Source organism: Danio rerio, chromosome 20 (genome assembly GCF_052040795.2).
Source record: "Danio rerio strain M-AB ecotype USA chromosome 20, GRCz13ab, whole genome shotgun sequence".
Lineage (NCBI taxonomy): Eukaryota > Metazoa > Chordata > Actinopteri > Cypriniformes > Danionidae > Danio > Danio rerio.
The window spans coordinates 17,518,125-17,531,558 of NC_141040.1; the positions used below are offsets into that span (position 1 = coordinate 17,518,125).

Here is a 13,434-nt window from a genome sequence, read left to right on the forward strand (position 1 = left end):
CTCTATTGCTCTCAGTATCACCTGGAGGTGTTATTGCTGGACTGGTTACATCTCGTGTGTAAGGCTTTTCGGTGCAGTGCATACAGGCTTACTGAGATCAATAATGTCCCATCTAATACAGGGCTCAACAATAAAGATGGTCCAATGGCTCAGGGCCAGGAAGAGAGAGTTTCAGGCCAGTTTGCTCGACGTATTGGGCCAACTCTGTGCTGCCGTAATGGCCTGCAATCATTAATCATGTACGTGTTTTTATGTCTTGCTAACTTGTTTATCGAACTAGCTAATGGTGTCTGCATTCAATTGAATTCACAATTTTAAAAACATAGGGTTGAGTTAATGCACTTTATACTTCATTTAAAAAATAAGTAAGCATAAAAAAGTTTATTACATTTTAAATAACTCAAAACTTTCTAGCTGACAATTGAGTAAAAACTATAAAAACGGATTACATTTGTTTAATACTTTAGGGCTGCACTGATCCTTAGGTTTAGGGCGTACTCACTATGCTATCTGAACCTTGCCCAGGCCTGTTTCCTGGATTGATTGAGAAGTATGAGTGCTCTGAATCGGGCTCAGGCATGGTTCAGCTGGCCAGCCCTGGCCCAGTTGGAAGAGGTGTGCCAGAGCGTGGTTAACTTGGGCTTAGTGAATTGCCTGGGCCCAAAACCAAAGACGAAATGTGACCTTTATGGGATTTATTATGTAAGGATTTCTTAATCATTCTTACTGTTTAATGAACGCAAACTGTCGTAGATTATTAAAGAAATAATCCCCTTACTGCACAACAGCTGCACCTTCAGCAAACCTCATAATTCCTGCAGCACGAAGACTTTATGATTGCTTATGAGCATCAAAAGTGGCTGATCTGTTCGGCGAAATATTTGACTGCGTGTCACCGCATCCCAAATGACTAAAACAATATAACTTAAGAAATCTACATTGTGTTGAGCGGAAGTGCTTACTGAACAGCCAATCATCGATGATCAAAGCATGCCCAGGCCTGAATGTAATGTGAGTGTGGGCCGTCGGGGGAGACAGGAAGCGGGGACAAGCGTGCTTCGGCCCTGTTCGAGGCAACTGTACATAGTGTGAGTATGCCCTTCTGCCCAATCCCAATTCTACCCCTTAGCCCTTACCCCTTTTTCTAGTTTTGTGCATTCATGTGAAGGGGTAGGGGTGTCTCAATTACTTTTAGCTTGATGGCGTAGGCCTAAAGGAAAGGGCTAGATACCCCTTGAAACAGAGATTTTTCAGGACCACGCTCAAAACCGAGGGGTATGAAAATCACCCAGAATACACTATCTACAATGGCAGCGTGACAGTACATGAGGTAAGGCGATGCACAAATTAGTGTTTTTAGGCATTGTTATGAATTTTTATGACAAACAAGCATATGTTTTATTACATTCATAACCGGCTCATGTTTTTCTGTCATGCTTTAAAAAAACGCTAAAATAAAAAAGCCTAAATTTCGCGATCAAAAATCCATAATAATAACACCCTTAGAGTAGTCCCTCAACATTCTGACACTCGATGACTCTTAAATACCCTGTCAGAGAAGTCTAGTGGCCAGGAATAGCTTTTTACAGCAGCTGGTATACTGTTAAATGTTGTTTTTGTGTGTTTACGTAGATAAATATGGCCGCGGTGTAAATGCACAATACAGTTATAATCTTTTTGCCACATTATATTGGTATGATAACAAGCTATCGTTGCCTTCAGTGATATCCTGAAAAAAAATACTAAACAATAACACAACTGGAAGAACTACAGCAGTTGTGATCATCAATCTCATATGAAGCAAGAGATCACGACGACATATGATGACGTGTGCGGGTGCTGTATGTGCTGTCTCATTTCTCAGTGGTAAATTTTGAAGCTTTTCCCCTTCACACTCTGTTTCAAGGGCCAAGGGGTAGGGGTATAAAAATAGAATTGGGATTGGGCCTTAGAGAAAATAAACTCTTGTTTTAGAAATATCTGACAATATATGGTTGATATGTAAACCCCTATTTGTCTATGACCCATATATATACTGTTACTTTTGCTGAACTAACCAAAGCATAAAACCCTTACACAAACAATCATTGACCCCAATTTTAAACAGTAATATGTGTGTATGCGAGTATTTAATTAGCAATTATTAATTGTCGAGGGTTAAGAAATCGACTGGCGTTCTTGTTGAACAGTGAACAATCTCTATTGTTAAGCCCTGTAATATAATGTTTTCAATCCATCGTTTGGGCACTCACTCAGTCTGTGACCCCTTAAAAAAAGCATTTCCAGCCTTCCATGGAGTTGTGCAGACAGTTCAGAAGAGCCTTCCATCTTCCGTTTGTTCATTTCACACTGCATGAGTCTGGAGAGACTGCCTTGTATATCTTCCATATATACTCCTCTCTTTGCAAATAAAAGCTGAGATAGGTTACCGGATTAGCCTCTCTACCTATCTATCTTTTTCTTGTCTCACGGCTCTCGATTAAGTGTGAAATACAGTGCTGTCACCCTGCCCCAATTACATTACTAACACTAGGGGAGAGCGTTGTGTGTGTGAGCATTACTTCTACGCATTTATCCAAGACTAACCTCTAGATCTGTCAGAAACACACACATTTCACTGAACTCTTTCTCTGTCTGTGTCCAGCTATGACAACAGAAGTGAGCCTAATCTGCCTGTCTTGCCCGTCTCTTAATCTAAAACTAATGTTGACACATTCTATAAAAGTGCACTTAAAACCTCTTTTTAGAAAAGAAAACTCCTTTGCGGCTGTGTCCACAGCGCGCCGTCTGTTCCTCAGAGATTTCCCAGCATCCCTCTGTCTTCTGGTCACACCTGCATGCCTGGTTTGTTCAGATCCCCATTCCCATGATTCCCTCCACCACCTCCAGGCCCTCGTGTGACTGTTTCCTCCTCATCGTCGCTGTCCAGCTCCTCGCTCTTCCTCTTGCTGTACCGCTCGTACAGGACCATGAGGACACCCATGACCCAGGCCGACACTGTCCCGGCACTGAAAATGACGAAGCCGATTGCAATGAAGAACAGGTAGTCCCAGTAGCCCAGGCCTTGGTGGCACTCAGACCGCAGCTGCATGCCCACCTCTGCTAGACGCTGTCCCAGCATGTCTGGAGGCCCCTGGCACACTGTCTGGCCCTCATCTAGGAAGGAAGAGAGAGATTGAGGAGAAGTGTGAGTAATAGGGATACACGATTCATCGATAATGAAGTTGAGATCACGATACAGGAAAAGCTGTGATTCTCAAGCACATCTTGTCAGGGAACACTGTGAAAAATGCAAGGTTTCACAAAATTCTAATTCCATAAAAATCGATTAATTTTATGTAAAAATGTAAGTGGATTGAACATAAAACAATTAAGTTGTACCAAAAAGAAATCAAAAGAATTGTGTTGTTTCAGCTCATGGTAGACAAGTAGATTGAACAAGTAGCAAAAATCTTTTTGAGTAAAATTGAAATCAATAGTTAATTATTTACAAAATAAAACAATTTAAATAAAATAAAACAAATGGTAACACTTTATTTTTTGGTCCATTTGAGTATTAGTAGACTGTTTGCTTAATATCTGTTGATACAGCTCCTTCAACATACTTAAGATTTAACTGACGATAAGAAACTTTGCAACTACATAGCAACTTACACTAACCCTGAAAAACAACCCCTAACTTCATGCACACCAGGATGCTTTTTTTTATTTGCGTTTATCGTCAGCGGTTTTCCGAGACGTTTTTCCGGATTCAAACCCAAATGTTTTTCACTGGCGTTGAGCAGAAGAGTATGCAAAATCACTCTTTGACGTTAGATGGCGCTACACAACTTCAAGCTTCTGACACCCGCTAGTAACACAGAAGATTCAGACAGACAGTTGACAAACTTGTTGTTATGGATGGTTCAAGTAACAGCTTCAGCTCTAGTGATAAAGAAACAATCATTGTTCACCAGTGCAATAAGCAGCTCCACGTTTATGTCGCCTCTGGGCATCTTCTTCAATGTGCGCTCGCATTAACAGTTTTGCGGTTGAGTGCCTCAAAGTGCTTTACAGCAGCTCCGTGCATGTGAACAAAAGTGGCAATCTGATTGGTGGAGAAGGTTTTGATGAGGCATGTGGCGTTTATTTAAATAAACGTGGCGTTTATTTAAAAATGACGCACTTGAATTTGCGTGTTCATTAGCATGATCACACTGTCGCCCTTTATTTAGTCACAAGGTGTTAAATGTCGACTGAAAACACGAGCAAAAAGCATCCCAGTTTGCACGGGCCTTAACAGTCTACTTATAATCTAATAAGAATTAGCTGCAATGTAACTTAAAATTAACAAACGGACCGTCAAAAAAAGTGTGGCCAAGTAAATTTCCTTTAAAAGACAGAGGGTGCTCTTAAACAGAAATTGCAAAAATGCAACAAGTAAGAGGCACAGGGATTCAAACAGAGCAAAGGATTTAACTGCTTTCCTTAATTCAACGTGACTAATAAAAACACGACTAGGAAATCGTCTCAGAAAAGTATCTATTTCAAACATTCGAGTGAACTTATGAGGCGAATAATTAATACATTTTTTATTAAATGTTATATTGTTACACGATTTCAGGTAAATAGGCTGTGTTTTACATATTTGTCAATGAATTATGGCTCTGTGTAGTAACAATCTTCATCTAAAAGCAGGTTCTGAAGATTTACTACTGATTACAGAATCGATGTCACTGCCAAATAGAGCAATATCTTTGATTAATCGCACAGCCCAATGAGCAATTTCACAATCTTAGTCATGTAATATGTAAAGAGAAATTGACGGACTGTTAAAATATCAGAAAATATTGCATACGTGGCGCATAAGTGATGATGCAGCTACAATGTCAGCATTATTTTCTAATAATACAACAGACCGGAATAAGTTATTCTGCTTCTAATATGGTTATCACACTTAAGGTTGTATTTCAATTCATTTGTCAGGTTGTGTGCTTAAACTGTTCCTGTGTGTAGTACTAGTGTCTTACCATTCTCATCTAAATCTTTCAGTTTTTTATATTTGAAAGTGAAATGACTGAATTTATATGGAACAACAACAACAACAAACAACAAATACTCTAGCACTCTAACTCTAAAATTAAATTCTGTGAGCAAACAAGTTCCTTTGTATAACTAACACTTCTTGTGTGTATTGCCTCTTCTTGTTGAATCGAATGCCTTCTTAATTGTAAGTTTCTTTGGACAAAAGCACCAGCTGAATGACTAAATGTGCAACTTTAATGGGGTCTAGAACTACTTTAAAACACAAATCTTAATGCAAACCCACTTAAAAACTCAAGATCTTTCCATACATCCCATCTTTTACCCTGATACATTTTTAGTTGGTTTATAAGTACAAGAATAAGTAATGATTTTTAAATGTTTTAAATTACGAGAAAACAGCGAATGTCCTCATAAACCACCTAAACATTATAATACATAGGTCATAATCATGTCATGATACAAATGTTTGCCCTCATAAACCCCCAAAACCAGTAAACACACCACACACACTTGTAGAACTATCTTTATGAAGTCTTCTCATAGATGTAATGATTTTCATACTGTATATTTTATCCCCCTACCACTAAACCCAACCTTTACAGGTAAACAATGTGCATTTTTACATTTTCAAAATACTTCATTCTGTGTTTATATGATGGAGACTGACAAAAATAGAATGTTCCCATAAGATGAACATTTATTGGTATTGCTCTACTTGTGGTACCCACAACATAAGGAATACTCTCCGACACACGCACACATACACAGTCTTGAAGCCTCTGGCAGTGGCCCTGAGAAAGAAACAGGTCAGTAACCATCATCCCCATCTCAAAGCCTGAGCATCAGCCTGTCAGCTCAACATATCAGACTGACAGAGTGATCCTCAGACACACTCGCACCGAGACTTCAGTCGCTTCTCATTACACACGATGGAAACTACTCAAACCAATGGCATGAGCACTTTTTTCTTCATTTTACTGTCACCTTTTTGACATTCTATAAATGAATACCTTTTGTCCTCAAAGACATTATCGAACACCAGGTCATTTGGGCGGAAGAAATTATATCACTTCACCTTTAATCAAAAAGCAATATCTCTTCCAAGACAAAGAATAGAAGAGAATACGGGCAGGAATAAGTTGCCTCTGGGTAAGACTGTCCTGGAAAGATTTCTGTGTTCCTTCATTCATTCAGAGGTTTAACGGCCACTGACAATTGTACCTCAAAACTCTGTGATCGGTCATTATACAACTTTGAACGGTCATTAGAAGATGACACCACACTTCATTATGTTTAATTAAAAATAGTGACAAAAAATAATAATAATTGGCACACACAAGTGGGAAACTGTCAGAAACTTTAATGTTTGCACTAGTTCTACTAGGAAAACATAATGTCATGTCACTCGTCACAATCAGTTCCAATCAATAGCCAGGAGACACAAGGAATACCTAATGTCACATCAATTATCACAATCAGTTCCAAGCAATAGCCACAAGACGCAAGAAATATATAAGCTGTCCATTCATTTTATTCGATTGCACATACTGATTTACACATTTACCCACATTGACATACACATTTACCCACCATCTTAAGCCTAGTTTATACTTCTACGCTAAGTGATCAGCGTGACCCACGGTGCATGCAACGCACATAGCTGTGCATTCATACTTCTGCACACTGTTTTTGCTGCTCTGCAATAACACTTCCAAAAGCGGGCAGATAGGTGTTTGTTTCTCTGTCGAGTTTCTTCGCTGGTGTTTATTTTTTTCTAAATGCTTCCTTAATGTACAAGTGGTTCAATTTCACTGATTTTGAGGCAGGAAACAGCAGACATGCAACAACTTTAACCACGAGGTAAATACAAAAACAAATCTTTCCATCTGGAGCTCTTTCACAGGACTTCACACTTGTAAACAATCACTGTATTAGGCTCGTGTTGCTCTCGGCCCTGCCCACACTCATCAGTGACACCGAGTCGACCAATCATAGAGCTTGCGCTTTGCGTTGTTGCGACGTGTAGTTACATTTTTTGAGAGTGCGCGTCAGGGCTATGCGTCCACGTGTAGGCCGTGCAAAAGCATGCGACCACATGTGCTTAGTTGTAAACTATATCTATAAAGTGTTTTTTTAAATAATTGTTGTATACACATTAAGCCACTAAACATTGTTCTTATGACATTTTTTGACAGGAGGTTGACGCAAAAGTAGGAGTATAAATCAGCCTTTACCCACCACCACCACCAGGTTGGCCCTGTCCAGAGGGGTAAGCTTTGCCCCTGCCTTCGTCCTTGGCAGCCATAGCTGGATCTACAAACTTTTGATAGCTGGATTTACAAACTTTTGATTCAAGCTACGAACGGGGCCTCCACCAAAAAAAAAAAAAAATCCAATGTTTTAATTAATCATACTTTTTGTCAAACATTACTCATCAAATTAATGTAATTCAGTATCATAATTATCTCCCTGGTCTTTCTGCTAGAACCTAAATGATTTAGATACTGTTAATGCATTTACACCAAGCAGCAACCTCCCGCTCTCCCTCGTAAAGTCAATATGGAAGTAACTGAAACTGAAATTTATTGACTCGCCTTTGGGGGCTGGCTCCAGGAAGTCCAGATATTTACAGCCTGCACAAAAGATGGCTTTGGTTTATATAAATTTTTTTATAACTCTGTTTTCATTTCGTTTTTATTAAGTTATAATAGGTCTGAAACGTTGTCATACAGTGTTATGCCTGGATTTCATAAATAGCCTTGCATTTACTAACACTATTTTAGAAGTCATTTGCGCTTTCCTCCTGTAGAAAAATGTCATAAGAACAATGTTTAGTGGCTCAATGTGTATACAACAGTGATTTAAAAAAAAAACCTTTATGGTTTACAACCAAGCATATGTGGTCAGAACACAAACAAGTCACAGGTAATGAAGTATTAAGTGTTTCTCCCAAAGAAAAAGCAATGTAATGTGTTGCACAAACAAAATGACGACGGTTAGCCATGCCTACTTGTAGCCTCATTTGCGCTCTTTAGAAAGAGTGGGTGATGTCATGGATGCTACGTCCATATCTTTTACAGTCTATGATATACACTAGTTATTAACAAAACAAAATAGTCTAAAATAATTCGCTCTAGTGATTTTATGCTAAACAGCACAATTATTCAGTTATGCTGCCTCATATATACCTAAAACAATTTTAGGTCATTTTAATGCATATTTTATCTCGTTTAACAGAAAAAAGAGAGAAATTTTATTAACTATATTGATTAACTTAAGGCAATTTAAAGCTTCGAGAATAATTGAATTAGCTAAAAAAAAATTTTGTTGGAATTTTATTTATCTCACCCTTTAATCCTCTGTCTAGTCCAAATATGTTGATTGCTCGCAAGAAACGTGAAAATCAATAATTTATAATCAGGGTTTCTGCAGGTTTAATCAAGTCAAATTTAAGACTTTTTAAGACCCTTTTAAGACCATTATGAATTAAATTTTAAACTTATACAGCTAAACACTAATGATTATTTCTGATGGCTTGGTTGGTTGCCACACACAAAAGAAATCCAATGTAGTTATTTATTTTTAATGTAGAAAATTTTAAGAGTTGAAACAAGAAAACTCTAGTTGTATACACTTTTTTTAACATAATATATTTTTTAATGACGAGCTTAACATTGTTAAAAATGTATTTATTATGGGGACAATTACATAAATAATCAAAAGTATACATTTGTTGACTTTTGGTCCAAATTGATTGAATATAATATATCATGTAAGGTGATATGTGGCTCTGTTATTAATAGGAGGTATCGTGTAATTGTTTTTAGTTTTCTTTTCGCTGTAAAAAAGTCGAACAGCTATTGTAAATTGAATCTTGCTATGGCCGGAGTGGGACTCCTTTTCAGCCCTGGAGTTTCAAGACTTGGACCGGCCCACCTCAAAGCAATATCTAAATATATATTCTTTGCTAATTTTTTTTTTTTTTTAGATATCCAGACCTTCGTAACGGTGGTCACACAAAAAATGTAAATAAAATATGTAAACCTACATAAGTGACCCAAACAGTATTGATTTTTTTAACACTGTCACTAGTCACTAAAAATAAAAATAAAAAAATGTTTTAATTATATATATATATATATATATATATATATATATATATATATATATATATATATATATATATATATATATATATATATATATATAAATAATAATAATAATTACTCAGGTCGGGTTCAAACTCGGGTCGGCACTGTTGTAACTCCATTTGCTGACCACTGGAGCAAAATGGCGCTGTAATGCCAGTGCGTTTGGACAGTAAGTATTGCACTATTCTCTGCAAGACTCTTAACCACAGTATTACCTTCTCTTGATGGCTTAATCTTTTTCTCTCCTTTTTAGATTTCTAATCAAGTTATGTCAGATTTATTAATGTAGTAAAACATCTGATTTTCGTTGAGCAGGTGTAATATTTATTAATATTAATTATTCAAATTCTCATATTCACTAAGGTGCTACTGTTTGCGGTCGAATGATATTCACATCATCATTAACCAGCAGGCTGCATTTTGCTCACGGGGCTGCGAGAAAATAAAATAAAAAGACCAAAGCTGTGGCAAAATAATGAATAAAAAGAGTGAGGCTATGGTCAAATAAATAAATAAATGAAAAAAAGTGCAACAGCTGAGAGAGCTAGCAGATAGCAGACCTTCGCGGCCGAAAAATGGACCGGGCTTTTTAGTTTTTTTTTTTTTTTTAAGTATTATTGAGATGGATTGTTGGTGATTGGATGGATGTTGGCCTGATTGGGTAGCTTTACTTAGAAAGAGAAAAATTGTTTCAAATTATTTAAGACCTACAAGACAATATTTTAGTGAATTTATTAACTTTTTTAGGCCTAAAATTTAATTTTTGAAGTTTAAGTTATGTTAAGACTTTTAAAGACCCAGCGGGGACCCTAATAATGCTACTGATAAAACCCTAATGGACCAACTTGGAATTACTTTTTATAAAATGAAACTATTTCCCATCTATATTATAAAAAAAGCCTTCCCAACAGAATGAGCTTACAATTGATTGCAAATTACAAAAGCATTTGAATTCTGCATACATTCCATTAGGTTTGCTCAGGAATACCTTCACTCTAAATCTCAGCATTTTTAGAGTGTATGTACTTACTCAAATCCCAACATTTGACCTGCGTTTCATAGAGAAGCTTGGGAAAAGACCACCTGGTGCTAAATAAAGGGATTACCAGTAACTAATCTACTCTCAAACAGGTGAACTGTGCAGGCATTATGCAAGTCATTAAGATGATTAGTGCGCCCCGTAGCCTGTGAACTGGACCAGAAACAACCACCTGCCCCAACAGAGACAGTGTGACCTCTGGGCTTTATCTGCTGTCAGGTTGGGCTCCTACTGCACCAATATGAGCCATGAGGTCATTTTAGGACAAACCCGGACAACATGGAGCTATCCAAGGATCTCTGTGCTTTTATATCAGCCACACGAAACCTCAAAGCTATGTAGATGTATTGACTGCATCGCTTTTAAAAGTTTTGAAAGGTATTACAAAAAACCTGGTCTAAATGACTGAACAATATTTACAACATCATTACGAGACTAGCAATTGGGTTGTAAACAAACTCAAGTAGTATATAATAGGATGACCATAGGTAATCTTTATCCCAGACATGTCCTCTTTCGATTTCCAAATCTCCAAAAATATCCAGGATTTACCTTTTGCTTTCGACAGTTCCTTTTTCCCACAGTTCCTTTCACCTTCCACTTTAGTCAATGCCTTAATGCATACTACCATTCATGTACCATGACATGTATGTACACAAACATTAGCAAGAGTGTCTCAATCCATCAGCTCTAACACAACAGCCAAGATAATAAGCAGCAGCTTTTACCTCTCAGTGTGTGGCACATAACTCCTAAATAGCGTAAAAGTAAAATAGTGGATTTGTTTATTTATTTTACTTCAACATATTGAAAAGATACAGTGTTGTTTCAAATGTATGAAATTGTATTTTATAAAATGAGTTTATTATTCTATTGCTGAAGATCAAATGTTGATTGGATATTAATGCTATCACTTTTTAATTACAAGGCTATGGTGACATTCCAAGGTATGCTATTTCGAGATAACAACTGTTGAAACTAAAACCACCAGTTCATCCTGGTACTTCAAGTCTCCTTGACTGTCAGTGAATTCATATTTACATGCTTGTCAATCTGTTTTTGATTGTAGAAATAAATATTTGCATATGCATTTGTTTATATGACAAAACATGTATTTTTCCCAAAAGAAGGTCCATACTGACTCCAAAGGCAGATACTGATAAAATCAGGGCCTGGTGTGTGGACTTTGGGGGTTTTACGATGTGGTCACATGTTGATTGGTCAGTTTGTATGTCTCAGTATTTGGGCTTTGGTAAAAAGTCAAAGAAAAATACAAAATAGTTGATAAACTTTGCTCTGCCTCTTTTCCTGCCCTGCACTTTCCTGCTCTGCTCCTGATCTGGAGTCTATCTTCACTGCCTCTTTGAGGCCTGCTTACTCTCTTTGTCTCTCCCTTCCCCTGTCTTTCCTTCTGCCTCTGGTTACTTTATTTTTACATTTAAGCTGAGTACAACTATTATCATGTTTTTTTTTTTATAATCGTATACAGTTATTTTTATTTAATTCAGTTATAGAGAGTTATTTAATCATTAAATCATTTCATTAACAAGTATTTGTGAATTACTTTTGATTTAACACCAACACTAAATTGTTCCATATTTCAATACAACACAATCACATAATAGCAATGGTCTCCCACAATTTTAGCAATTGATTCTGCCCTTATTTAGTTTTTGGTATGAGATTGCAGAAGAATAGTTTGACTAAAATGTACAGTTTTTTACCATCGTGCTGATAACTTTTTAGTCAATTGGCAGAACTACAGTTCGCCTCGCTGTGGTTAAAACCCATCCTTACATGATTGTTTGGCACCGTCTTTTGACCAAATAATATGGAGGTTAGTGTATGCTTTATTCAGCTGTTTTCATTTCTGACAGTTTTACCTTTAATTAATGAGCCCCTATTATGGGATTTTGAAAATGAACTTCCATGCAGTGAGCAACACAGCTATAAAATAATGAAAACAGCCAGCTGAGGTTTAAATCTGAAAGTGCACCTTATTTAAAAATATAGATTTTTTAATAAAAGAGTCGATTTAGAGTAATTTAAATGATTCGTCGTTGATCCGAACACGATTGGTTTAAGCTGGACATAGCTGGTTTTGGCTGGGCTCCCAGCCTGGTTAGGCTGGTCAAGCTGGTTTTAGCTGGTTATCTACCAGCCTGCCCTTACAGAAATTTCACATGAGTTTCACATGTGAAATTCACATGTGAAATTCACATGTGCATGTGAAATTGCACATGTGAAATTTTACATGTGAAACACACAAACCACATGTGAAATGCACATGGGATCACATGTGATCACATGGGAAAATGTGTGTATTTGGAACGCTTTTGTGTGAATTCACATGTGATCACATGGGAAAACGTGTGTTTTTGGAACGACTTTGTGTGAATTTTCATGTGAACCACATGTGATCACATGGGAAAACGTGTGTATTTGGAACGCTTTCGTGTGAATTCACATGTGATCACATGGGAAAACGTGTGTATTTGGAACGCTTTTGTGTGAATTCACATGTGATCACATGGGAAAACGTGTGTATTTGGAACGATTTCGTGTGAATTTTCATGTGAACCACATGTGATCACATGGGAAAACGTGTGTATTTGGAACGCTTTCGTGTGAATTCACATGTGATCACATGGGAAAACGTGTGTATTTGGAACGCTTTCGTGTGAATTCACATGTGATCACATGGGAAAACGTGTGTATTTGGAACGCTTTTGTGTGAATTCACATGTGATCACATGGGAAAACGTGTGTATTTGGAACGATTTCGTGTGAATTTTCATGTGAACCACATGCGATCACATGGGAAAACGTGTGTATTTGGAACGCTTTCGTGTGAATTCACATGTGATCACATGGGAAAACGTGTGTATTTGGAACGCTTTTGTGTGAATTCACATGTGATCACATGTGAAATTCATGTGACTTTTCTGTAAGGGTGACCAGCTAGGATGAGGCTGGAAATGGCTGGAAACCAGCCAGGAAATGGCCAAAACCCCTTTAAAACCAGACTGGTCAACCAGCTAAAACCAGCCAACCAGTCTAGGCTGGTTTAAGCTGTTTTTATTTCTTTTTTTTTCACCAGGCTAATTAGCAAGTTACTTAAATATCTACTACATATTATGATACAATATGTTTTAGAAGAGGCAAAAATGTACACTCAGCACCTTTAAAGTACAGATAAGTAATAAAAAAATATGTACT

General features: G+C 37.2%; 1 protein-coding gene and 1 long non-coding RNA gene across 2 annotated transcripts in view; one reads left to right on the forward strand and one right to left on the reverse strand.

Annotated features, from left to right (window-relative positions):
* Positions 1–2,112: 2,112 nt before the first annotated feature.
* lrrc52 (leucine rich repeat containing 52) overlaps positions 2,113–13,434 on the reverse strand; it is a 71,739-nt gene continuing 60,417 nt past the window's right edge. Inside the window, exon 2 of the mRNA XM_087298091.1 lies at positions 2,113–3,156. Within this exon, the coding sequence (XP_087154217.1) occupies positions 2,828–3,156 (329 nt within the window). The 3' untranslated portion in view covers positions 2,113–2,827. The remainder of the gene's footprint in view (positions 3,157–13,434) is intronic.
* Positions 9,786–13,434, forward strand: part of LOC147839117 (uncharacterized) — a 490,241-nt gene continuing 486,592 nt past the window's right edge. The window contains exons 1-2 of the long non-coding RNA XR_015518268.1: positions 9,786–12,379; positions 13,168–13,429. This is a non-coding gene — a long non-coding RNA (uncharacterized LOC147839117). The remainder of the gene's footprint in view (positions 12,380–13,167; positions 13,430–13,434) is intronic.